Below are 27,888 nucleotides of genomic sequence, written 5' to 3' on the forward strand. Positions count from 1 at the left end.
TATGCTAAATATGCTTTGTAATAATGTTGTATAAATATTTCTAAAAAATAAAATAAAATACTAATAGTGCAAATAGATTTTTTTGCCCAATGTTTGATCAATTCTGATTTTTTTTTTTTAGAAACATCACCACTACTTATTATTATTATTTTTAAGCCTCTTCATTCACTGGTTAAGAAGCTTTTGAAATGCTTCATTGCCAAGAGGATTTCTCTCTACTTGAAGATGTGGAGAAATGAAGTTTGGACAGTGCAGGGAAGTTATTCCATAGGTGAGATGTAGTGAGTGATAGAGGTTTCGGACGTGGAAGAGTTGTAGAGGAGGCCAATAGTTGTGGTGGGCGAGTGTAGAAACAGGCAAAGTAAAGGAGTGTGACACACAGGAGTCTAAGTGCAAGTGGGGTTCGTTACGCCAACACCATGGATGACAGCGATGAGGACGCCTTGGGACAGGACCAGGAGTAGCTGCAGGGAAGACTGGAGAGGTTTCCTCCAGGTGAGTGGTATGAGCATATTTCTCCTCTGCTCCATCACCAGAGATCAGCTATTCACATCAGCGCACCGGGCAGTGCCTCACAGTATCAGTGGGTGCCAGTAAGGTGACGGGGGATGGACAGAGGTTGCACAGTCTCTGTTCCGCACACTGTGCGGTTAGACGAGCCTCAGAATCAGGATCCCAGCAATCCTCCAGTGTCTCCCACAGGGCCAAACTGAGCTGAAACATAGGAGGACAGGAATAAGATCATGAAGCTTCCCAACAAGGCTAAGGAATGTTTTTATTATATGCTTGGCCATGCACTTTACTTTCTCTGTACATGGCCACTAAACACAACTGTCATTACTGCAAAGTACTACGACCAACGCTAAAACTCAATTTTTTTCCAGACGGGGCACACCCGCGGTAAAGGCATCCAACACGCAAAACGTAAATTATTGCCGGGGATTTAGACTCAAGTTTTCGCGGCCGCGGGTGGTCTAAGTCTTGCTACATCTGAACATCACATTCCCATATTACAGGGTGGCCTCCTATGTAGGTTGTGAAAATCTGAACTGTTAAGTGTACATGTATCATACGCTATTTTTCAGGTCATTGGTCTCAGAACTGTAAAAGTCTATAATCTTTTTCTTTTGCTCGAAAAGGGGACATACAGTGTGAAATGAAGCACCAACTTTAGTGCAAATCTATTCAGTAGTGGGGATAAAAAGAAACCCACAGGTCGCAATAAAGGCCCATTTCAGAACTTTGGGTGACTAAAGTTGCATTTGTGTGAAAATTGGAGATAAACATAAGTGTTAATCTACTCCTAACTATGACTGCACGGACATAATAGAACGTAAATTAAGATATCATATGTACAATGAGATAGAGACATCGGAGCACCATCATTTATTTTTTGAGTAAACACACGCCTGCTCTTAAGGGGGCATTGTAATACTTTACAGTTAAACAAATTAAAATGATAAGCAATTGTTTTGTTAGGCAGCAAAAGCCAGAAATTAGAGGTAAGTCTTACACCGAGCCCTGAAACAGTGGTACGGTAGGTATACGCCTGAGCTCTGGCTGTAGCGGGTTCCAGACCTCTGAAGCTGCACACGAGAAGGCCGCTCACCCAGCGTAGTGTGCCCTAACCAAGGCACGGAGAGGCGGATTCCCCCCGAGGACCTGAGATCATAGCCAGTATCCGTCCGCGGCTTCACACGAGGCTGCAGATAGGCAGGCCCTCGACCTGGCACAGTTTTAAAGGCCATTATGGCCAACTTGAACCGAACCGGGAACATCCCTGGAATCCAGTGCAGATCGTGTAAGATGGGAGCACACAGCATACTGGATGACTAAGGCTGAGGCCATGATGTGGGAGACCGTGCGGAGGCGTCCGCACGGGGCGCGATCAGATTGCCTTAAGGCAGTGATTGCGCCCATAAACCATGCGGGCGCACTCGGGCAGGTAACTGATTTCTTGGCGTGACGCGCAAGTCACGTGAGCGGTTCGCCCAATGAGGACGAACCACCTCCGTGACACCCCTAGGTTCGCACCCCACGGCCGGCCACCATGGACAGGGAAAGCACCCGCTTTACGCGGGTGACTTCAGACTCTTCGCACGCCTCCGCGCGGGCGAAGGCACCATGGTCCGGGCCTCATTCTAATTATCATGCAGCCAATCTCAGTGTTACCATAAACAAAATAACAGAGAGACACAGAGAGAGACAGAGAGACAGAGAGACAAAGAGAGAGAGAATGAATAATAACGGGAAAGAATCAAAGTTACGCTAGTATATGACATCAGTCATGTATACAGAGCTATGGGAGGTAATGGAAGTGCAGCAGGTAAAGTACCTGGACGTTCCCACCCCAGGTCTTGGGGAGCTGTGGCCGACGCTTGTTCTCCACCACCAGTGATCGCAGCTCGTCCAGCGTGGGGTTCGGACCCAGCTCCTCCAAAAACACAACCCGGAAATCAGGGGCCTGGTGACCTGAGGGACACAGGGAGGCACTGCTGCTCAATGGCCTGCACACGCAGTGGTTAGACAAACCGCAAAAGCACTGTCACACAGTACAACTGCAATCGTACCAAACTCACGCTCTTCAACAGCAATCCTAAACACACATCACTGGGGAGGCAGGGGGACCTGGGGGATGGAGGGGAAGAGATGGGGGGAGGGAGATGTGGCAAGTGCCTAGGGACAGCAGTTCTTCAAATCCGCTGCTACATGTGACGGTCGATAGGCATGAAGAGCAGCCAGTAACAAAGGCTGTGGACGTAGGCTGAGTCCCCAGTCTTCACCGTGGCACGCGTGCCCGGAGGGGGGGGGCGGCGCGTGCACAGCGCTACACCGCGATCTGCGGTCTGGGGGGAGAGGGAAGATTTGCGACGGGAGGGGGCGTGGCTGTGGGTTTGCAGGGGCGTGGCCATGACGTCCCGTGGCTGGTTCGCCCTTATTAGCTGAACCGTCGGCGGGGGCGTGGCCACGCCCCCGTCGCAGATGTCGAGGTCAAATTCTCCTGCCTCCCTGAAAACCTGTTGCGCACCGCTGGGGAAAGGTGCGCGACAAGGTAGGGACTGGGACCGGCCGGACTGGGGGGGCGGGGCTTGATAGCACAGCGCACGCCGAGCCGTGCGCTGTGGCGGTGACTGGGACCGCAGCCTAAGAGGGAGAGGAGCCTTTAAAAGGGGGCGGGCATAACACGTGAGTCAGATCTGCACGAGCCTGAATGTGTTCAAGCTCGGAGAGCTGCCCGAGTGACAGCAGTACTCTATGCAGAGAGAACCAGGGGATCCACATCGGGGAGCTGCAGGGCACATCGAGCACTGTCGGAGGAGACCCTCAACGATGGCAATTAAAGTGCTACTGAAGCACCTTTGCGAAGTACAGACCTGCAACACTTTAGTGCACTAAGAGCTCCCGCAGTGTGCTGGCACCATCACAAGGGCCAATATACCCATACCCAGGATTGAGTGGCTCAACCTCACCTGACACTGATACACACCCGCGCAGAGTTACTGTTAAGTGGTACTATAGGAGTATGCTGAGGATCACGGGGCTCTTGAGAGTGGATAGTGATAATATAAAAGCAGTTTTACCACGCCCACACCATGTACTTATTTCCCACTGTCTGACCATAGGCCACATGTGGCATATTAAAGTATATATACACAGGACTCAGGCCCCCACCTCAGCACAGGCTATCAGTCGGGGGGGGGGGGGGAGGTGTCTATAAGAAAGAGGGGTTACACAGGCATAATGCAATGACACACTAATAAAACTATATGCACACAGCTATCACAGGCATAATACAATCACACACACACAGTACGATCACAGGCACTGTCACACCCTGCAATCGCACACAGCACTACAGGCTCATTAATGCCTCTCACCTGCATACAAGTCATTGCAGCGACTGAATATCTCCCAGAGGAGGAGCCCAAGAGAATACACATCAGCCTGGGTCAGGGCCGTCTCCCAGGACATGAGATTCAGGGAGCCGTCCAGCATCTCCGGAGACATGTACCGCAGTGTGCCCGTCTGTGAGACACGCATGTTACACACCCCAGTATCACCAAGCAATGAACCCATCTGTAATACCCGCATGTTACTCACCTCACTCCAACACATTCATTATCATCACCAGGAAACGTCCCGCCGTGTGTCTGTGTGTGAGAGACCCCTATCACACAAACCTACCATGCTTATCGCAGCCGAATCTTGTGCCTTCCTATTCTTCACCTGGTACCCCGGCAGCACCACGGACAGCCCAAAGTCCGAGATAACGCAAGAAGAATCCGCTGTCACCAGGACGTTGTCACTGCTCAGATCCCGATGAGCAATCGCTGGTTTGTACGCATCTGTCAAAACACAACGAAGGAGACAAAGTCATCATGCTGTAATATAAGGCAATACTAAATATTACATGTCTAACCAGCTAGAAGTTCATCTACTTACAGTAGTGAGGCCTAAAAGCAATACCGGGGTTTTCCCAACCAAAGAACATGAACACGTGCAGGGATGAGACGAAGCCTGTGAAGATGCTTCCCTGTGCTGGGGAAGATTTGTACTCCAGTCATTTGGGTACAGCTGAGCTCTCCTTCAGCACTGAGAAGCAGATTCACACCGTAGTAAATAGGGGTTTGGCTGTAAAGAAGATAGAAAGGGAAGAGGAATAAAGAGGAGTGTCAGGAGCAGGTGAAGGAGAGAAAAAGTAAGTAAGAGTGAGAGCGGCATGGTGTGAAAAAGGGCAATTTCTCCAGCAGCAAACAGAAGAAAGTTGCTGATCTCTTAAAGCAGCAGTTCAAGCTATATCCTACATGTGTGGGTTTTTAATAAATCAGTTCTGTACTATGAGAATTTTTTTTAATGTTGCTAATGTAGGAAGCATTTCCAAACTGGCAGCCCCTTCCCCTTCTGATAGGCTCTGGCTGTTGAGCCCCGCCCTCTCTCTAGCAGTGAACCAATTGTATCTAGTAACTGCCCAGTCAATCATATTCCAGGACTACATTGCCCACAATGCTATGCAAGAACTGAATTAAATAACCCAGAGCAAGCGATCGATTACAGGAGAACGGATCGATCTGCAGGTTAGCTAATCACTTGTCAGTGTGCAGGTTGTATTGATGCAAATATTGAATGGGGAAAAAATATATATATATATATTTTACATCGGCAGCTTGAACTGCAGCTTTAATCGCAATCTATCGGAGACTCTCACAGCCGCCACCAGTCTAAATTCTTTCAAAACTAAAGCTTTCTCACATTTTAATCTGGTCTGTAACTGTTACATATGCCTATAACATATATTATCTCTTACTGTGCATGCAAAGTCTTATATATAATGTATAACCCTGTTTATTTAATGTAACTATGTATTTGTAGCCATCTATCTGTAATCATAACTCTATGCCCAGGACATACTTAAAAACGGGAGGTACCTCTCAGTGTATTACTTCCTGGTAAAACATTGGATAAATAAATAAGTTTAGCACTACCTCAGAACATTATTTGGTGTGGGTTCTCTGGGGCGCAGGATGTTCCAGAGCATATATGTGGAAACAAGAAGAATATATAGTGTAAAACGTTCAGGTGAAGCACAATATGCTGGTGCTATTATAGAGTTTACACTCTGCCTGTCTTGAGTTTTATGCATAGAAACAACAAAAGGGGAATGATTAAAAAAAGAATAGAAGTGGGTTACACAGACTGGGAATCTCTTGTGTGGAATTCCTCAGTGTTGGCAATAATCACACTAGAAGTCTATGGAGGAGGGAGGGGGGAATACAATCCTGCCCTGTGTTCTCTAGCGCTCAGCGCCTCTCGATCCCACACAGGAGATTCCCAGTCTGTGTAACCAACTTTTATTCTTTCTTTTTTTAAATCATTCCCTTTTTGTTGTTTGTATAATTAAATGACCCCTTTTTAAAACCCGATTCACCCAGACCCAGCCTTCTTCATTGCTCCAAGTGAGGGCACTCCAATCAGGGAGAAACTCCCACCGAAGAGCGATCCATAGAGGAATACCATCCATCACACGCTTTGATTAAAAGACTCTCAATGCGAGTATCCATCCTTATTCACATCCATCTTATATTGAAGAACAAACAGGCTGCACAGTGCGTCTTTTTCTTTTGTTTATTCCCATCTAAGATGCAGATCCTAATGAAATAGAGGCCCTGTCTGAGATTACACACCCTTCCAGAGTAACAGCGGTTTATGCATAAAGCTCAAGGCAGGCCGAGTGTGAGTGTAAACTCTATAAGAGTAGCAGCATATTGTGCTTTACCTGAACGTATCACGCTATAGGTTCTTTTCTTTTGGGTTCCACATATGCTCTGGAACACCCTGCACCCCAGGGAACTGACACCAAACAATGTTCTGAATTGGGTTTCTGAGAAAACCCAGGTTCTTTAGGCTGCAGGACATTTTTTGTTTCTATCAAGATCAACATTCTATTCATTGTATTGTATTTTACACTTGATTATTGTTTATCACTATTTGTGTTTTACACACAGAGTATTGGGAAGTATTAGCGCTTATTGTATGCAATTTTTTCCCCACTACCTCAGACCTGGTGTATTTAATCCAGTGCAAATGCAAAGAAAGTGAACATTTGCTGTGCTTATTTAAAACATAGGGCCATATTTACTAAGGGGGTCATTCTAAACCCACTGTTCAGGACATTTTTGGCTGAAAATCAGTTTCAAGTCAATTGGGCTTTTCAGCTGAAAACAGCTGTTTCGGTGGATATAGCATATGCACCTAACTGGTGCTATTCAACAAGACACCCCCAGCCGCACTCACTTGAATCTGTCTTGTAGAATAGCACCCCTAATTAAATATGGCCCCAATCATTGACATGCCACATCATAATGTGTGAATTCAATCCTCTTCTGGGTCTTCCTAGAACCTCTCCCCAAGTCTCCCCCTCACGTGTACAAAGCTCCTTTTTACACTGATGATAAGAGATACAACAATACATTTGTTCTGCTAGCAACAACTTAAACAGGTGTGTGCAATGCTTGATCCTATCCCTGCCAGAGGGTCCTGGTAATGCATTGTGCTGTGTGGCAGCCCCGGGTCAATTCATGCGGCCAAAGGTAGTGGTAAGAGTGGCTAAAAAAACAATGTGGTACTGTACTAGAATTAAAAACCTCTTGAGAACTAGTTTGTTTAGTATTATTATTATTATTATTATTGTGTAGGATTGTACAATGTTTACATTCCAAAAACACCAGGAAACTCCTAATAATCAGACCAGTCCAAAACAAAGATAGGAATTATATTAACGATCCCGGACTAAATGTGAATCTCACTTCGACACCTTGATACCCTGTGCTTTGGTCTGCGGTCTCTTCGGCCGCTCCTGTATGCAGGTTCCTATTGTTTCCTTGCTTTATAATACAATATAGTAACTGTGACTTCATTGCTAAGTATATTCCAAAGTACATTCGGCTGACAACTTCCATTTGTATGGTTTACCTTTCCCCCCCTACCCCCCCCCCCCCCATTATCAAACCCCTCTTTTTATCTGTACCGCACCTGCAGTAACATCTTATTAATAAACTTGAAAAACAATCAGGTACACCTGTAAGTTGGACGTAAAAGTAGTGCTACTTTTGGTTGGGAAACAGCCATGCACATACGCCATACCTCCTGCTACCATCACGCTCTGACCACAGTGTGAGTGAGAGTGCAGCAAAGACGTGCCTGAGCAAGGAAAAGAGAGTGCAAAATATAGAAAGTGTGAGAGGGTTGTTACCGAGAGAGTGAGGGATAGAGATATAAAGAGAAGGAAGAACCCTGGTCACCATCCTCTAACCTTCCCTCCACAAGTCCGCATGTAGGAACGCCAGCCCTCTGGCTAGGGAAGTGGCCATTCGGCAAGCTGTAGCCCAGTCACTGGCACGACCAGACAAGTAGGTCCTCATAGAGCCCTACGGTGCGGAGTGAGAGAAGAAAAAACTGAGCCGTCAGAAGGATAATGATGGAAACATGTTACGACACACACACACACACACACACACACACACACACACACACACACACACACACACACACACACACACACACACACACACACACACTGGGCATTTGTAGAATGATTATTCCCTTAAGATTCTGATGTCAAACCTCAGATCAATGAAGTAGTAGCTATCCTTCAAATACGACAAATAGAGCAATACCCTGCAGGTAGATTAGGGAATCAAAAGAGGTGTATTGGAGGTGACAGTTAGGTGAGTCTAAGGGACTTATTCAATAGTAGCCAGAGTGGCTGATTACACCACAATCGTCCAAAAACTCCCACTTACGACAACGAGAGTAATGAATGAATGAGTGCCCAAGGACAGTGCAACGTAACAAGTATTACAGAAAAATATCAGTGTCATCGCAAGTTACTCTGTGACCGTATGGACAACATGGGAACTGGTCGATGCTTATAAATTAGAGAGTAGAAGTAATGTTGGAGAAGGAAATAGCCCAAACGCCCTCTGGTGTACTTGATATGACTCCCTAAAGGAAAGATGTGAAGACACAGATGTACCGATCTAGTCAGACTAACTGTGCGTGCTGCCGGGAGAAGCAGTGGCCCGGCAGTGGGCAATGTGCCTGTGGGGAGTCCCATTTGACAGAACGGACCCTGCGCAGGCAGCCGCGGCTGGAGCTGCCGCGCTTTACTTTTCTTCACACCACTCCGGGGGCAGCGAGCCTGGCATCTGCAGCTGCTCACCTCAGAGTAATACTGCAGGACCAACAACAGGTGATGCTCCAGGATCCCAGTAGAGCCGCTGCCTGCCGCCAGCAGGCGCACAATGTTCTCATGCTGGAGGGGCTTCAGGAGGCTGAGGATCCTCCACTCTTGCCTGTAGCTCTCCTTCAGCAGTGGTGGGAAGCACTTTATCATCACGCCCTCCCCATGCAGAGCACCAAGCCACAAATGGGCTGCCAAACCCTCCTCTCTGAGCACCTGTGGACACAAAGATGAGGATATGGACATCTGAATCCAAGTTGTCCACACATACACATACTGTATATCCCTCACTTACACCCCAAGTTCCCTGCACATATCCATGCATACAACTTACAAGTGTACACACAGACTCCTGCAAACACATACATAGCACTACATACCCTCTCATATCACACATTTACATAGCTCTGTGTATCTCGACACATGCACACACACAGCATCACATACAATCACACACGTAATATTACATACACTCATAGCTACACATGCATGCACACAGCATTACATATACACATATCTATGCACATGTGCAATGGGTACCTGGAATAAGCTGAGACCCTCCACTGGCAGTCTGGGGGGATCACTGTCCTCTCTTGTGAACATTTCCTGAAGTTCCTGCATTTCTTCCCTTCTGATGAACAACCCTCCAAGTTTTTGCCTCCTCAGCACTGAGCCAGCGAAAGCAGGGAATGAAGAGAGGGGGCAAGAGAGAGCGCGAGGGGAGGCAAGAGAGAGCACGAGTTGAGGCAAGAGAGCGCGGAGGGGAGGCAAGAGAGTGCAGTGGGGAGGCAAGAGAGAGCGCAGAGGGGAGGAAAGAGCGCAGAGGGGAGGCAAGAGAAAGCGCAGAGGGGAGGCAAGAGAGAGTGCAGTGGGGAGGCAAGAGAGCGCGCAGAGGGGAGGAAAGAGCGCAGAGGGGAGGAAAGAGAGCGCAGAGGGGAGGCAAGAGAGAGCGCAGAGGGGAGGAAAGAGCGCAGAGGGGAGGCAAGAGAAAGCGCAGAAGGGAGGCAAGAGAGAGTGCAGTGGGGAGGCAAGAGAGCGTGCAGAGGGGAGGAAAGAGCGCAGAGGGGAGGCAAGAGACAGCGCAGAGGGGAGGCAAGAGAGAACGCAGAGGGGAGGAAAGAGCGCAGAGGGGAGGCAAGAGAGAGCGCAGAGGGGAGGCAAGAGAGAGCGCAGAGAGGAGGCAAGAGAGAGCGCAGAGGGGAGGCAAGAGAGAGCGCAGAGGCAAGAGAGAGAGCAGAGGGGAGGCAAGAGAGAGCGCAGAGGGGAGGCAAGAGAGAGCGCAGAGGGGAGGCAAGAGAGAGCGCAGAGGGGAGGCAAGAGAGCGCAGAGGGGAGGAAAGAGAGCGCAGAGGGGAGGAAAGAGCAGAGAGGGGAGGAAAGAGAGCGCAGAGGGGAGGCAAGAGAGTGCAGAGGGGAGGCAAGAGAGAGCGCAGAGGGGAGGCAAGAGAGAGCGCAGTGGGGAGGCAAGAGAGCGCGCAGTGGGGAGGCAAGAGAGCGCGCAGTGGGGAGGCAAGAGAGAGTGCAGAGGGGAGGAAAGAGCACAGAGGGAAGGCAAGGGAGAGCACAGAGGGAAGGCAAGGGAGAGCGCAGAGGGGAGGCAAGGGAGAGCGCAGAGGGGAGGCAAGAGAGCGCAGAGGGGAGGCAAGGGAGAGCGCAGAGGGGAGGCAAGGGAGAGCGCAGTGGGGAGGCAAGAGAGAGCGCAGAGGGGAGGCAAGAGAGCGCAGAGGGGAGGCAAGAGAGAGCAGAGGGGAGGCAAGAGAGAGCGCAGAGGGGAGGCAAGAGAGAGCGCAGAGGGGAGGCAAGAGAGAGCGCAGAGGGGAGGCAAGAGAGCGCAGGGGGGAGGCAAGAGAGAGCGCAGAGGGGAGGCAAGAGAGCGCAGAGGGGAGGCAAGAGAGCGCAGAGGGGAGGCAAGAGAGAGCGCAGTGGGGATGCAAGAGAGAGAGCAGTGGGGAGGCAAGAGAGAGCGCAGTGCGGAGGCAAGAGAGAGCGCAGAGGGGAGGAAAGAGAGCGCAGAGGGGAGGCAAGAGAGAGCGCAGAGGGGAGGCAAGAGAGAGCGCAGAGGGGAGGCAAGAGAGAGCGCAGAGGGGAGGCAAGAGAGAGCGCAGAGGGGAGGCAAGAGAGAGCGCAGTGGGGAGGCAAGAGAGTGCAGAGGGGAGGAAAGAGCACAGAGGGGAGGCAAGGGAGAGTGCAGAGGGGAGGCAAGGGAGAGCGCAGAGGGGAGGCAAGGGAGAGCGCAGAGGGGAGGCAAGAGAGATCATAGAGGGGAGGCAAGAGAGAGCGCAGAGGGGAGGCAAGAGAGAGCATAGAGGGGAGGCAAGAGAGAGCATAGAGGGGAGGCAAGAGAGAGCGCAGCGGGGAAGCAAGATAGGGATATATGAAGAAAGGATTACTAGGCTCAGAAGGGATATCTGTCTCCCACCATCCAGATCCCCCATATTAATGTCACCGTACCTATGATGATCACGGAGACACACAGTATTAGAACGAGGGTAACCGTGGCCACATAAATAGCGAAGTGTTCACCTGGAAAAGAAAACTAGTGACATCACAGCCACAGGGGGCGCACATTACCACATTATACATTACTGTCACTTAGATTGTAAGCTGTTTTTGGCCAGAGTCTCTCTTTGTCTTATGTGATCAGTTACTTGATACTCAACCCTATTGTTTGTACTTTATTTTGCCTGCATTTAAATGTTGTAATGCATTGTGTACACTGTCACATGTAGCATATATCTATATACAATATAGATCATGGGCTGGGGTTAATGGGGGTAGTTCATTCAACTTTGATAAGGCCATTATTGCAAGGAAACTGCCATTGAAGTCAATGGAAGTTTCCTTGGGATAGTTCCATACGCCTATAACATATATTATCTTTAACTGTGCATGCAATGTCTATATATATATATAATGTATAAACCTATTCATTTAATGTAACCATGTATTGTTATCATAACTCTGTGCCCAGGACATACTTGAAAACGAGAGATAACGCTCAATGTATTACTTCCTGGTAAAACCACTTTATAAATAATTAGTTCCCAGATTGGCACTATCGCAGTTTAAAGGACAACCGCCAATGTCTCATTCCTAATGTACTTCACTAACACCAAGCTCTGATTTATGATGTCACACCTTTCACTCACTGACACTATACCCTGATCCATAGTGTCGCAACCTTCACTTACTGACTCCGACCATTGATCTATGATGTCACACCCTTCACTCACCGACACCAAGCTTTGAGCTCTGTGATCAAGAAGGACCGAGCACTCCACGGATTTGGCAAAATTGCAAAATTTATTGCGCCATACACAACGACCGTTTCGACCTTTTTCAAGTGAAAAAGACCTACTAAGGTCGAAACGGTCGTTGTGTATGGCGCAATAAATTTAGGAATTTTGCCAAATCCGTGGAGCGCTGGATCCTTCTTTTTGACAGCCCAAGTGGATGTTTGATAGGTATCCTTGAACCAGCCGCACCGGTAATACTTTTTGGTTTAAAACATCTAAAAGTGTGCAGCATATTACTGTTTATTTGAGCTCTGTGATGTCACACTTCTCACTAAAGGCTCACCTCTCCGAACTCTCTAATGTGTCACACACTCACTCACACCAAAGCTTCCGGGCAGTGCTTATTCTCTTACTGCAGCTGCTTGTATCCAATGGCTGCTCCCTCGCAGCTCCCATCCAATCACAGGAGAGGTTCCAGCGAGCACATCTCTCCTGTTCAGCTTGTGCGGCTGATAAGAAACCCTGGTCAGGGCAACATGCTTCCTCCCCCAACGCCACCTGTGTTTCCCCAGTGATAAGAGACCCCCCCCTGCCTCTCCTTGACCCTGTGTAATCATACCCAGAACATGGGAAAAAACAAGTTCATTCTGAATGAGTAACACACAGATAAATAGATTCTTTATCTATCCATCTATCTACTACAGATAGATGATACATAGACAGATAGATAGGGAGCATCTAGCCTGTCCATTTCCATATATATGCCCTAATCTCCATCTCTATATTTACCCTTTCTAGCATTAAGGTAACAGGATCAGACACAACATTCCTTGGGTTGTTTCCCGAAAGTTTCCTGACTTCAGCAAGGCCAGGAGGGAAACGGAGAGTTCCCCCTTCTCACACTCCCTCAGTACACACTAAACACGCAGCCCTGCCAAGCTCTCTCTTTCTGCAGCAGCTGTGCCAGTCTCCTCTCCCACATACACAGGGCCTTACTCACGAGAGATGGGCTGGTGGGGCAGACTGATGTTTGCATTACACATGTCTGAGGAACATAGGCAATGATACGAAGATCGGCTGCCCATAGGGACACACAGCTCGGACCTGCACACAGCATTTCTTGGAAAGCAACCTAAAAGAAAAAGACACACACACAGGGGAGTATGGCAAGGTGTCTGTGCAGGGGGAGCATTGAGAGAGAAATGTGGCTGAGCAAGGGGTGCAAGCAGATTATACAGATGCAGTTACTTGTATCTATCAGCTGCCGCAGGACATGTACTGGTGAACAGTGTGCCAAGAGTTGACCGTCCGTGGCACAGTGCTTGGCAGGAGGGAACGGGCCCATCAGAAATGAACATAGCAGGGGGTCCCTGTTTCTGAATGGGACTCCCGCTATGTGAGTCAGACCGGGCTGCATTACTCTGTAAGAGACGCGCATTGTGAGGAGACAGAATCAGTCACTCTCCCTGCACACCTCTAACAGGCCATCGCGTGGCTTTGATTTTATTTTAATACCAGTATTAAAGCAGGGGGTCTCCGGAGCTGAACCGCATTAATTTCAGCCCTGGGGACCCCCTGCTTCCCGTCTTCCCGGATCATGTGTTGTGGGACATTTAAACAATGCAGAGAGATACCGGCACCCCACACAGGAGCATGTAATTCGGGAAGCAGGGACCCCCGAGGCTGAAATGAATGCGGTTTAGCTCTGGAGACCTCTGCTTCAATACCGTGTTATTACAATAAAATAAAAGCAGCTTCATTACCTTAGCAGCTAGCTAGCTGCTATGGTAATGAAGGGGTTAAACCAGAGTACCTTGTTTATTAGGGCTGGAGGGGGTGGGTGAAGGGGTAGTTGCTCCAGGGTGGCTGGTTAGGCCTACCGGGAAGGTTGTGGGAAGGGTTAACCCTTTCATTACCTTAGTGGTAATAACTGCTAAAGGTAATGAAGGGGTTAACACCTCTCACTACCCACCCCAAAGGCCTAACCACCCACGCTGGGCCAACTATCCCCTTCACCCACCCCCTCTACACCCAATAAACATTAAAGTACAAACACCAACACTAGACAATATGCCCATTGATATCCAGTGTGGTTACCTATGCCCTCAATGGGAGCAAAGATAACCCCAATGACAATGAATAGGCACCCTACTGCCCACACCATCTACCCCCAACAACCACCCACCCAGATTTGGATAATAGCACATTTGCCCATTAAAAATAAAACATTACCCAGCCAGCATATAGTATATAAAGGTTGTACTTACCCCTGCCAGGATGAAGGCCGTCCTTGTGCTCCTCGTCTTCGGTGGGTACCATAAAATAAATAAAATTAACCACTGACCTGTAACCCCTTAATCACCTTAGCGGTTATTAACTGCTATGGTAATTAAGGGGTTAACCCCTCTTCCTGCTACTCACCCGGGAGGCCTAACCACCCCCCACCCCCTCGGGGAAACTTCTCCCACCTCCCACCCATTGATTGGCAAAGTGGTAAACCATGCACACAATATGGGCATGGTATGCCATTGTGGCAATGAATGGGCAAGCTAAAACATTTGCCAAAAAACGCATTGATAATCAATGTGTTTATCTATACTCTCAAAGGGGCATAGACAGTTGTGTAGCTAGACATTCGCGGGCCCCGGGCAAAAAGACAAAAAAAATTCAGGGCCCCATTAATATTAATACTGACTGCAATTTTTGCTCCCTCCCCCCATCCTTTCCCTGATCATATATCTTATCATCCCTTCTCATCTCTCCCCATCCATCCTCGTCATCATCTCTGCCCCTCATCATCATCTCCCACCTGCTCATTATCAGCTCTCTCCCCCTTGTCGTCATCATCATCATCAGATCTCCCCCTCATCAGATCTCCCCCTCCTTAGGGTGACCAGATTTTCAAATGTAAAAAAAGGGACATGTGTGCCTCCCCCCCTTTTTTTTCTTTCCTCCCTCCCCCCCATCCTCTCTCTCCTCCCTCCCCCCATCCTCTTTCTCCTCCCTCCCCCCATCCTTTCTCTCCTCCCTCCCCCCCATCCTCTCTCTCCTTCCTCCCCCCATTCTCTCTCCTCCATCTCCCCATCCTCTCTCTCTCCTCCATCCCCCCCCATCCTCTCTCTCCTCCATCCCCCCCATCCTCTCTCTGCTCCATCCCCCATCTTCTCTCTCCTCCCTCCCCCATCTTCTCTCTCCTCCCTCCCCCATCTTCTCTCTCCTCCCTCCCCCATCCTCTCTCTCCTCCATCCCCCCATCCTCTCTCTCCTTCATCCCCCATCCTCTCTCTCCTTCATCCCCCCATCCTCTCTCCTCCCTCCCCTTCACTATATACACACAAACACTACACCATATACACACACACCAAACATGCAACATTAGTGTAACACACACACACACATACTATATACAAAACATATTTATATTCAACATATAAAAAAAACACTAAATATACAACATATATGTAATATGGTCTGTATCTTTAGGCCTGTCTCTCCTCCCTGTCATGTAACTCCTAGTTGTCTAGGCTGTGACAGGTTAATCTGTGGGCTTATGACCCCCCTCATGCCGTCTTTTGAGTGACTGAAGTGTGGTGGTGACTCATGGCCTGTGTAAGTCTATTATGGATAGGTATAGATCATGAGCCCACCCCTTCTGGTTCCTCCTAGGAGGGAGTGCCAAATTTAGTCAGTCCTGCTCCTGAGGAGTAAGCGAGCAGTAGAGCTGTGAGTTTCTTCCATCGCGGGATGAGCATGCGCAGCCCCAGTCCCTGGGGCTGGGGGACCATCTGATTCAACCCAAAGATGCCCTGTAAGATCAGGGGCAAGCACCATCTAGAGGCCTGGAACCTCTGAGACTCTGCATCGCTGTATGGAACCATCTACAGTGAATGCCTGCCAATAAAGACCCTTGTTCATTATACTCCTGTCTAAGTGTCAGTCCTTGGGTAGGAGGGATGTGTGCAATAGTTGGGGCTGATCTATGGACACCCTGGAGCCCACTACGGCTGGAGGCGATAACCACCAAGAGAAGAATTACAGAGAAAGAACCTAAGCTTGTCCTGATCTCCATACCAATGCAGATCCAACTCAGCTCTCCTAACCCTAACAGGTATCCACACAACAGGTAGCAGAAGCTGTGCATCTCCCACTGGGGGGGGCGGCAGAAACAGTGCTACATATATCACATACTGCATGAAACACACATAAGCATTACAAATACAAACACACAAACACAAACAAACACTTACCAACACACACTCACCAACACAATCACACACACACACACACACTTACCAACACAGACACACAGACTCATGCACACACACACACGGAACCGGGAGATGTAGAGAGGAGCAGCTATGTAGAGCTCTGCAGTGGAAGTTGTTAAGCAGCCAGACAGCCCTACTCTCCTCCTCCCTCCTGGCTACAGCTGTTCTGTGATCTGCTCCGCGCTCCACAGCCGGCCTCCTCCGCTCTCCTACCCGCCCAAGCCTGTATCTATCTGAAGAGTGACATATGGGCTGCCGACAGGGGGGGAGGGAAGAGGGGGCCCCCGGGCTTTGCCCGGGCTATAGCTACGCCCCTGGGCATAGATAAACACATTGGGCATCCTAAAACCAAAAATACACAACTAAATAAAAACCAATCAATGCGTTTCTTCCTTTGTTAGGATAAACATTCCTTCTCTTCATCCAACAGCGGCACCAACTCTTGCCCCACGACGCAATGATCCTCAGCAAGATGATGCAAAGACATCCATGATCCTCAGTTGCTTGAAGAGGAGTCTCCGGTGAGTAGTTTTTATTTCATCTCCAACAGGTCTTGGTGCTTCTTGGTGTTAACTGAGACGTAGCAGGCCTTATATATACTACCTGATTGGCTGGCTTTCCTCCCTTTAAGATGACGTCACATCATTAAAAAAAGGAAGCAATCACATGGTACATCCACCAATCGGATTGGTGATGTACCATTTGTCAGCCAAATGTGATGTCACAGGCCTTATATAATGCCTGCTATGTCTCATTTGACACCAAGAAGCCGTCGGATCAACATCTGGACCTGTTGGAGAAGAAAGAAGAACTACTCACTGGAGACTCCTCTTCAAGCAACTGAGGATCATGGATGTCTACGCGTCATGCTGCTGAGGATCATTGTGTTGTGGGGCAAGAGTTGGTGCTGCTGTTGGATGAGGAAGATGAATGTTCACCCCAGCAAAGGTAAGAAACACATTGGATTTGATTTAATTGTGTATTTTTTTTTAGGATGCCCATTGACTGCCAATGTGTTTATCTATGCCACTTTGAGAGTACAGATAGTCAATGTGTTTATCAATGCATTTTTTAAAATGTTTTAACTTGCCCATTCATTGCCATAGTGGTAATCCATGCCCATATTGTACAATCTTTTTTATCTGCGCCCCCCAGTCTGCTCTCCCCCCCTACTCGCGCCCCCCCCCCCCCTTTCCTTGTCTCCGGCGTTTCTGACCTCATGACGTCATGCGACCCTGCAGCATAATTTGACATTACCATGGCCACACGTCACCAGAAGCCACCGGAGACAAGGCAAGGGAACTTACAGAGGCCTTGCATGACATTTAATTTAAATGCTTTGGGGCAGAGTGTGAGGCCTCTGTAACCTCAGCGTCCCCCCCCCCCCCCCAGAAAATGTTGTGCCCCTTGGCGCACCCTTAGTTTGTCACAGTGATATAATCAATGGGTTTATTGGCAAATGTTTTTTTTTTTATTTAAATGTAATGTTATTTTTTTTAGTGGTTGTTTTTAATGTTTAGCTTGCCCATTCCTTGCCATAGTGGCAATCCATCCCCATATTGTGGGCATGGTTTACCACTGTGACAATCAATGGGTACAGGGGGTGTAGCTAGTTGCTTCGGGGAGGGTGGTTAGGCCTCCTGGGTAGGAGGGGGGGTTAACCCCTTAATTACCATAGCGGTTAATAACCACTAAGGTGATTAAGGGGTTACAGGCCAGTACTTCGTTATTTTATTTTACTGTCGGTGCCCACTGAAGACGAGGAGCACGAGGACGGCCTTCATCCTGGCAGGGGTAAGTACAACTTTTGTATACCATATGCTGGCTGGGTAATGTTTTATTTTTAATGCGCAAATGCGCTATTATGCAGATGTGGATAATAGGGATTTTGCCCATTACTGTACTGTATGTGTTGGGGGAGGGAGGGGACGGGGGAGGGGGGAGGGGAGTGGTTGTTGTGGGTAGAGCTGGTGGGTAGTTGGGTGGCCATTCATTGACATTTGGGTTATATTTTCTCCCATTGAGGGAATAGGTAACCACACTGGCAGTCAATGGGTGTACTGGCTAATATTGGTGTTTGTAATGTATATTAATGTTTATTGGGGGTAGAGGTGTGATTAAAGGGGATAGTTGTCCCAGGGTGTGTGGTTAGGCCTCTAGGGTGGGTAGTGGAAAGTGTTAACCCCTACATTACTAAGGTAATCAAGGTGCTACCCCCTCCCACAACCTTCCCGGTAGGCCTAACACCCACCCTGGGGCAACTACCCCTTTCACCTACCCCCTCTACTACCAATAAACCAGGTACTCTGGTTTAACCCCTTCATTACCTGTGGCTAGCCGCTAAGGTAATGAAGCTGCTTTTATTTTATTAACACAGTATTGTAAGAGAGCATCTCCAGAGCTTAACTGCATTAATTTCAGCCCCCTGCTTCCCGAGTTACAGGTTCTGGTATGGGGTACAGGGGCCTGTAACTCGGAATGCAGGGTGTCCCCGAGGCTGAAATGAATGTGGTTCAGCTCCGGAGACTCCTTGCTTCAATACTGTGTTATTAAAATAAAAAATATAAGCTGCGCAATCGCCTGTTAGAGGTGCGCAGGGAGAGTGGCTCCTCTTCCAGACTGATGCAGCCCGGTAGGATTCACAAAGCGGGAGTCCCATCCAGAAGCAGGGAGACCTGCTGTGTTAATCCTGACCAGCCTTTAGTCTCTTTACTGGGACTCCACGAGCACACGGGACTAGAAATGCGCCCATGGTGGATTTCATGAGGGCAGCGCGACCAACCATGAGCCTACATCGGTATGGGGAGCAGGGATTCTCCACCATGGTGTAGTGAGCCTGGTGTGTCACGACCCTAAGCCAGCTGTGGCACTAACAAATTACAAAAGCAAGACACATGCTAGAAGGTTACACAGACATGCAACTCTAACCCCAAAGAAACGGTAAAAGCAATAACAAGATCTGTAAAATTATTATTTCACGTAGCTCTGACATACAAAACAACGCCATGAAAATAATAAGTGTCGCCTATATTTAAAGATAAGCTATGGGTGTCACCAGACATATACAATTGAGAACTGCTAATGTAGAGTGTACAGGATCTCACTTAACAAGACTGGTTGCAGCTCCCCGTTTTCCACACTCCATATGCCCATGCAACAGTTGCTGTCCTTGCAGTGAATCTTTGAGGGTCCCAGCAGTACCCCGAAGTGGGACATGGTGAATCTGACTTGGGAAGAGGTGTTCTCATGCAGTGCGCACAATATGCCTTCTGGGCGGACAACTAAGGGGAGAGAAGGACACAGATTACACAGGCCCAGGGCCGCTGACAGGGGGGGACAGAAGGGACAGGTTTTCCCGGTGGCTGTGGAGGCCCGGCCGGTGCTGCATGTTGGGCCCGATCTCTGGCCAGGCCCGGCTGCAGGTCCTCTTGCGGCCGGACCCCAGGCTCTCCCTCAGCTGCAGGCCTCTATCCCTCTGTCCCACGACGAGCTTCTGAGGTTGCTGCGCCGGAAGTAAGCGTGGCCCAGCTTCCGGCGAGCACGCTGATGTCAGAAGCTCGGCGTGGGACAAAGGGATAGAGGCCTGCAGCTGAGGAGAGAACTTGCAGAGCCGGATGTCGGGCTCCCACAGCCACTGGACTCGGCCTGACCATCCACAAGGTAAGTCTGTTTTTTTGTATGTATTGGGGAGGGGTCTTTTTTAATATGTATTGGGATGGTGGGGGTCTTTTTAATATGTATTGGGGGGTGGGGTCTTTTTAATATGCATTGGGGGTTAAGGGTCTTTTTAAATATGCACTGGGGGGTGGGGGTGTATTTTTTCGTGTGGGGTGTATATTTTTATATGCATTGGGGGTGGGTGGTGTATTTTTTAATATGCATTGGGGGTGGGGGGGTGTATATTTTAATATGCATTGGGGGTGGGTGGTATATTTTTTAATATGCATTGGGGGTGGGGGGGTGTATATTTTAATATGCATTGGGGGTGGGTGGTATATTTTTTAATATGCATTAGGGGGTGGGGGTGTATATTTTAATATGCATTGGGGGTGGGGGGTGTATTTTTTAATATGCATTAGGGGGTGGGGGTGTATTTTTTAATATGCACTGGGGGCTGGGGGTGTTTTTGTAATACGTGTAACCTCCTTTCCCTATGCGAAACCGTGGGTGATTACACTTGCTGCTATTAGGCTTTGTCCCCGCTGGCGCTGAGCGCGCTCATGCTTAGAGCATGAGCGCCGGGTGTCCTGCAACTTGCGGGTGCGAGGAGGGCGGCGCATTGCGGGCTATCGAGCAAGCGGGAAAATTTAAAAAATGTGTTTAGTAAAGCGTCGAGCGTGTGTGCCCGCGCGCATCGCATGAGCGGGAACATGCATATATATATATATAGATATATATATGCATGGAACCGCGCCGAGCTCAGCGCCAGCGGGGACTCAGCCTTACCTGTGAGCCTCACAGAAGCCCAAAGCCTCTGCTCCTGGGGAGCTATATCTCGCGGTGCAGCGCCTCCACCTATGAGGATTCCAGCGTAGTCGGGATTTACTCCTCATAGGAACCAATAAACACTATCACAACCGGGTGTATGTATGTATGTATGTATGTATGTACAGTATGTATGTATGTATGTATGTACAGTATGTATGTATGTATGTATGTATGTATGTATGTATGTACAGTATGTATGTATGTACAGTATGTATGTACAGTATGTATGTATGTACAGTATGTATGTATGTATGTACAGTATGTATGTATGTATGTACAGTATGTATGTATGTATGTATGTATGTATGTATGTATGTATGTATGTACAGTATGTACAGTATGTATGTATGTATGTACAGTATGTATGTATGTACAGTATGTATGTATGTATGTACAGTATGTATGTATGTACAGTATGTATGTATGTATGTATGTACAGTATGTATGTATGTATGTATGTACAGTATGTATGTATGTACAGTATGTATGTATGTACAGTATGTATGTATGTATGTACAGTATGTATGTATGTATGTACAGTATGTATGTATGTACAGTATGTATGTATGTACAGTATGTATGTATGTATGTACAGTATGTATGTATGTACAGTATGTATGTATGTACAGTATGTATGTATGTATGTACAGTATGTATGTATGTACAGTATGTATGTATGTATGTATGTACAGTATGTATGTATGTACAGTATGTATGTATGTATGTACAGTATGTATGTATGTATGTACAGTATGTATGTATGTATGTATGTATGTACAGTATGTATGTATGTATGTATGTACAGTATGTATGTATGTATGTACAGTATGTATGTATGTATGTACAGTATGTACAGTATGTATGTGTGTATGTACAGTATGTATGTATGTACAGTATGTATGTATGTATGTACAGTATGTATGTATGTACAGTATGTATGTATGTATGTACAGTATGTATGTATGTATGTATGTATGTACAGTATGTATGTATGTATGTACAGTATGTATGTATGTATGTACAGTATGTATGTATGTATGTATGTATGTACAGTATGTATGTATGTATGTATGTATGTACAGTATGTATGTATGTACAGTATGTATGTATGTACAGTATGTATGTATGTATGTACAGTATGTATGTATGTATGTACAGTATGTATGTATGTATGTACAGTATGTATGTATGTATGTATGTACAGTATGTACAGTATGTATGTATGTATGTATGTACAGTATGTATGTATGTATGTATGTATGTATGTATGTACAGTATGTATGTATGTATGTACAGTATGTATGTATGTATGTACAGTATGTATGTATGTATGTACAGTATGTATGTACAGTATGTATGTATGTATGTATGTACAGTATGTATGTATGTATGTACAGTATGTATGTATGTATGTATGTATGTACAGTATGTATGTACAGTATGTATGTACAGTATGTACAGTATGTATGTATGTATGTATGTATGTATGTATGTACAGTATGTACAGTATGTATGAACAGTATGTATGTACAGTATGTATGTATGTAGAGATGTGAATGTGTTGACAAGTGATCTTTTTATTTGCTATATGCAATACGGTGGAGGTTTCTTAAAACGTGATGGTAAACCCTACAGTCTTGAAAATGCAAAGCCAGCAGTACAACCAACTTCCCACTGACGATACCCATTAACGCTGCAGTTCAGTCTTTTTTTAATTTATTTTTATAAATGTATTTTTTTACTTCAATAGTTTTATGTGTGCAATCTCTAATTACCTAAAGAACTGTATAGCTGCCAGTCAATTCGTTCTCCATGTATTGATAGGTCGAAATTTGGTGACATAATTAGTGAAGGGATCTGTTTATATTCTGCTTGTCAGTCAGTGGAAGCTCATGAATATTCATGAGCAGTCCTGCACTGACAAGTGCTAGAGGGAGGGCAGGGCTGACAAAGGGGTGTGCCAGGGCTTGTGACAGGACATGAAGGGGCAGTGCCTTAGCAAATGGCTGTTAAAATAGAATACAAGAAAATTGGTCTTTCAAAGTTGTTTTTTTTTAAACAGAAAATGCTAAAAGTATTTTTTCTTACTACAGAACTGATTTATTAAAAAAACACACATGCAGGATATTGACTGAACTGCAGCTTTAAGGTTGAAACATGTCTGTGAATGGTTTCTCTGGCTTTGCATCTGATTCCCATGATGTGCTTTAAAGCTGTGTGAACTGCGAGCATTGGCTTATATGGGCTCCATGTAACAATGGGTTTTCAGACAAAAGGTGACACATTGTGTGCTCATTTGCATGTCATTTCCCAGAATCCCTTGCTACAGTGGAAGAACTGTATGCTGGGGATAATGGTGAAAAGCAGGGTTGCAGACTGCCTAAGGCATGTGAATGTGCTCACAAGTGATCTTTTTATTTGTTATATGCAATACAGTGGAGGTTTCTTGTGTATACATATACACACACACACACATACACACACACACATACACTTTACTGGGTCCCCAGTATGGTTAATACAATAATAACACGGAAATGCAATAACAATAGTTACAGTAATGCTAATACACTGGGGTAATTATCCCCAAAAGTACTGATGATGCCCTGGGCACCTAGAACCCCGGTGTCCGCAGAACAGACCCACCATAAAGTGTGAGGTAGCGCTACCCCCTGTGAAGTGTAGGTACACGTTGGTAGCTTCCTGGTCAACAGTCCTGACCAGGGAACACTTGTGTAGCAGAGTTGGATCAGGTCACACGCAGTGAGCCTCCAACATAAATCACATGCGGTCTCGTCCGAAGGCCGCAGGTCGCCTCGTGGACCTCCATCCGATGGCGCGGTGGCGCGGGTTGCAGCTCTAATTGGGAGGGTCCCTATCTAGGGCCTTCCCTGCAATACTGCACTAAATAGTGATCAGGGCCTAACGGCAAAGTTCTGGCCTAGTCCATGGGCTTACTTGCTCCCTGGACGCGACCATCTTCCTAGCTGGCTTCTTCAGGACTGAAGCTATTCCCCCTGTCCCGCAGAGATCTGGTTCCCCAAAATGGCCGCTCCGACTCTCAAAATGGGCGCATGCTCCTCATTGACTGGAACGGCCCATTTGACCTCTTCCCACCCCAGGGCTTCTGGGAGTTGTAGTCCCACTTCGTTGCCTTCTCTGGTCAGTTAAAGGGGGACCCCGCTACATATGCATTGGGGTTTGGGGGTGTATTTTTTAAAATGCGGTGGGGGGTGTATTTTTGAAGTAAAACTACTTTAGCGGCACCTACCACATTAACATTTCCCTGGCAGTAAATTGCCTTGATGGTGACGGAAGTCCACAGCAGGAAGTGATGTCACTGCTGACAGAAAAGGCCATCAGCGACGTCAGTGTTGCCAGCTCCACCAGTCACCAGAGAGGAGGAACACACACACAAAATCTTCTGCGTTCCCGCAGTACCGCCGCCGGGAGGGGGGGGAAAGAGTGCTGAGCGCCGTCATCAGAGGGGGGGGAACGCTGAGCGCCGTCCTTAGAGGGGGAGGGGAACGCTGAGCGCGGTGTCCTCGGAGGGAGGAAGGGGGGGAGGGTGGAAGCGCAGAGCGCAGCTTCCTCAGAGGGGGGAAGGGGGAGGAGGGTGGAAGCGCTGAGCATGGTGTCCTCAGAGGGGGGGAAGGGGGAGGATTTCTGAGCGCGGTGTCCTCGGAGGGGGGGAGCGCAGAGCACACACACAGACTAACGCGCACGCACACACCGATTGACGTGCGCACACACACTGACTGACGCGCATGCACACACAGACGCACAAACACACACTGACGCGCGCGTGCACACACCAACTGATGCGCACAACACACACTGACGCGCACACACACGCACACTGACGCGCGCACACACACGGACTAACACGCACACACACACACGGACGGACCCACGCGCGTGCACACACACTAATGCGCGAGCGCGCGCACACACTCAGTGACGCACGCGAGCACACAAACACACTGACGTGTGCACACTCTCACTGACGTGCGCACACACTAGGAATTCACAGTTACTATAAATATAGAAGTGCAAATAGCTAAAACACGCGTTGTAAGTCAAACTTCTTTGTGTTATGAATTTTAATTAAAAACATCACCATGACAAATACAATTTCTGTGACAAAAGACAAAGACGTTTCACTTAAAATGCGCGTGCTCTGCACACACACTTTTTAAATATGCGGTGGGGTGTTTTATAATATGCACTGGGTGCTTGGGGGTGTATTTTTTAATATGTATTGGGGGTGGGTGTATTTTTATTATGTATTGGGGTGGGGTTATATATATTTAGGGGGTGGGTTATTTCGATATGTATTTTGTGGTGGGATTGAGTGAGTGGGGTAATTGACGGAAGGTGGGGTGAGTGAGAGGAGAGAAGGAGGGAGGGAGTCAGGAAAAGAGGGAGTAAGAGTGAAACGCAGGGGAGATAAATGCATGCGAGGTGAGAGGGGGGTGAGTGAGGAAGAGGGAGTGAGATGGAGGGGAGAGAAATACATGGGAAGAGGGTGGGAAATAGAGGGGGCTCGTGAGGTGTGAAATGGGCGTGGGGGGCTCGCAATACCGCCGAGGGGGGTGGGTGGACTTAACTCTAGTCCTGGGCCCCGGGAAATGTCAGCGGCCCTGCACACAACACCCACCATCCCCCATGCCCAGGCCGGCCCCTACCTGGCAGGATCACTGCAGAGGTGATCAGGAAAGTGCAGAGTATTTCTCTCCCGTAAGACATTCCCATCAGCTGCTGTACTTGTGAATTCCTGGCATTCGACTCCATCTGGTAATGTTTGTAGCTCTGTCTCTGGGTCCCGATGCCAAATTTTCTTTCACCTGCTTCCTTCTAAAGGTTTGAAAACACTGTATCAGTCTATATTCCTTCCTTCACCTCTCTCCCCATTCCATTACTCCTCATTTCTCTTTTTCGTTCCCCTCGTCTCTCACATTTCTTGACTCTGTCTCTGAAGCAGCAGGTGGGGGAGTTTCGTATGGGAGGAGAACATTCACACACATTCAAGGACATCAAACCCGGGGCGTATCTTGGCCATTGCGTTATGGGTGGGGGAGTGTTATTCTGGGAACGCAGCGTTAAGGAAGTTTGGACCCTCTCATCAGATGACAAAAAAAAATGGACATGCTGAAAAGTTCAGTTTATTTATTGTCCAACCTCTAGAGAAACTGTACACTGATTAAGGATTGATCCCCAGATTCTGCGTCCTCCAAACAATTTAAAAAAAAAAAACAACTTTACTTCCAAACCAAAGTATCTCCAACTGTGGATGACAGCTGCCCACCAACCTAACAAACTACCCAACATCAGTGAACCCCCCTCTCCCTCCCCAAACTTAAACAGGGTGTAGGGTTGCCAGGTGGCTTCTCCAAAAATACTGGACACAGGGGTGAAAGATGCGAAGCGCTTGAGGAAAGTCGGTGGGGAGGGATCTTGGGGTGCAGAGCCCTCCCCAAAACTTTTTTTTTAACGAAATAGAATATTAAATGGCGCAAATTGGTGCATACCTGGAGTGAAATTTAGAAAAAATTACTTAACGGTTATATGATTTATAAATAATTTACAGGCTCATGGCAAGCAATACTGATCTAAAAACGCACTACAAATAAAATTAATACAACTGGTTTCAAATGCAAAAAATCATAGTACAAAATTCTATTTCAAATGTTTTTTTTTTTTAATGTTAATGAAAACTTTACACTAACAGTGTCTCATCTTATTTATATGTATTTGGTAGGCTCCTAATCTCCCTAATCTCATATTGTGTAACTGTCCTGTCACAGTATATTTTCATTTCTATCTATGCTAATGTAAGATGCTGCTGTACAACACTCCCCTCTCATCCTCTCTCACCCAACCTCATCCTCTCCCCCCCTCTCCTCCCCAATTAAAATTCCTTACCTGGCCGTGGAGTTCCTCCTCAGTGGCAGTGGAAGTTTTCGGACGTCAGACCACCAGGGTTTGCTTCATCGTCGCCATCTGCTGCAGATGCCGCCCTGCTCTGCTGCCTGAGTCTGCTCCCAGCCGCCCGCGAGTCGTGCCCTCGTGCTGCCACCGCCATCACCAAGACCGGTGCCCATCAGAGAGGTAATATCGAACACATAGATGTCCGGTATTACCTCTAATTTTTTACTGGACAGTGTCCAAATACCGGTTAGTCCAATTCAACACTGAACACATGGCAACCCTAGCTGGATGACCCACCCACCTAACTAGCTGCCCCACCCACTGGATTAGTCTTTAAACTAAACTAGCTGCCCCTATCACTGGATTACCCACCAACCTGATTATCTAACCCTATCACTCGATGACCCCAACCTAACCAAACCACTCCCCTTCTCATATGACCCTGTTAGTTTACCCACAGTGAATAAGAAGGAAGTAGCACTCACGCTGAAATGATTGGTATACTGCCATGGCTGCGGTCCTAAAATGTGGACCTTTCTCAAAATGCGTCTACAGCTCTTGAAAAAGGTCCACATTTTAGGACCGAAACGTCAATCTGTGATTAAATTATCCTTTGCATGAGGACCGTACAAGTGCTGCATTTTTCTTCAGAAGAAAAATTAGACTAAAAGTCCAAAGAAATAGTGCGACAGGATATTAGGATATATCTCTCAATGTCAATAAACATGTAGATGATCTTGTTGAGTCAAGCAAAGTATTGTTATATGGGGAAAGAATATCTTCTTAAATCCAATGATCCGATGAATATGTAACCTCAATAATACTCAATGTGTGGGAAACAAACCTACAACAGGTAGTTTCAGGGATAATATGGACAGATTAAGCTGATTGAAGCTGGTCTGTCCGGTTCTCCTAACTACCAGTAGGTTGTACCACTAGGAGTAATGACAATGATAATAAAATGTTCATGATCAAGGATATTGAAGAATCAAAACCACATTGGGGTAGTACTCATTGCATGATGAGCTGATCTGTGCAGCATCTTGACTCCATAGCGTGCTCCCATCTGGTAAATAGTAGATGTAGAGGTCCCACGAGGGGTGATGGTGCACAGCATATAGTCACTTGGCGCCAAGAACGCGCAAAATGCATATAGTGAGTGAGTCCCCACCTTAGATTGATTGATACTGCCTGTTTTATACCATCTGATTGTGATTCCATCAGGGT

The 27,888-nt window shown here is 47.4% G+C and overlaps 1 protein-coding gene across 3 annotated transcripts; it reads right to left on the reverse strand.

Moving 5' to 3' along the window:
* Positions 1 to 26,923, reverse strand: AMHR2 (anti-Mullerian hormone receptor type 2). Of its 3 annotated transcripts, none has more exons than XM_075591808.1 (13): positions 26,656 to 26,923; positions 25,419 to 25,587; positions 19,347 to 19,523; positions 12,976 to 13,107; positions 12,389 to 12,484; positions 11,191 to 11,262; positions 9,281 to 9,408; positions 8,720 to 8,956; positions 7,811 to 7,925; positions 4,186 to 4,346; positions 3,879 to 4,026; positions 2,336 to 2,472; positions 1 to 714 (listed from the first exon to the last, which is right to left on the reverse strand). In XM_075591808.1, exons 2-13 carry the CDS (start codon positions 25,522 to 25,524, stop codon positions 553 to 555), a joined length of 1,671 nt encoding a protein of 556 aa, XP_075447923.1. In that variant the 5' UTR covers positions 25,525 to 25,587; positions 26,656 to 26,923; the 3' UTR covers positions 1 to 552. The 3 variants fall into 3 exon arrangements, with proteins under 3 accessions (XP_075447923.1, XP_075447921.1, XP_075447922.1); XM_075591806.1 differs by lacking the exon at positions 26,656 to 26,923 and adding an exon at positions 25,689 to 25,788; XM_075591807.1 differs by lacking the exons at positions 12,389 to 12,484; positions 26,656 to 26,923 and adding an exon at positions 25,689 to 25,788.
* Positions 26,924 to 27,888: the final 965 nt, after the last annotated feature.

Source organism: Ascaphus truei, chromosome 3 (assembly GCF_040206685.1).
Source record: "Ascaphus truei isolate aAscTru1 chromosome 3, aAscTru1.hap1, whole genome shotgun sequence".
Taxonomy (NCBI): domain Eukaryota; kingdom Metazoa; phylum Chordata; class Amphibia; order Anura; family Ascaphidae; genus Ascaphus; species Ascaphus truei.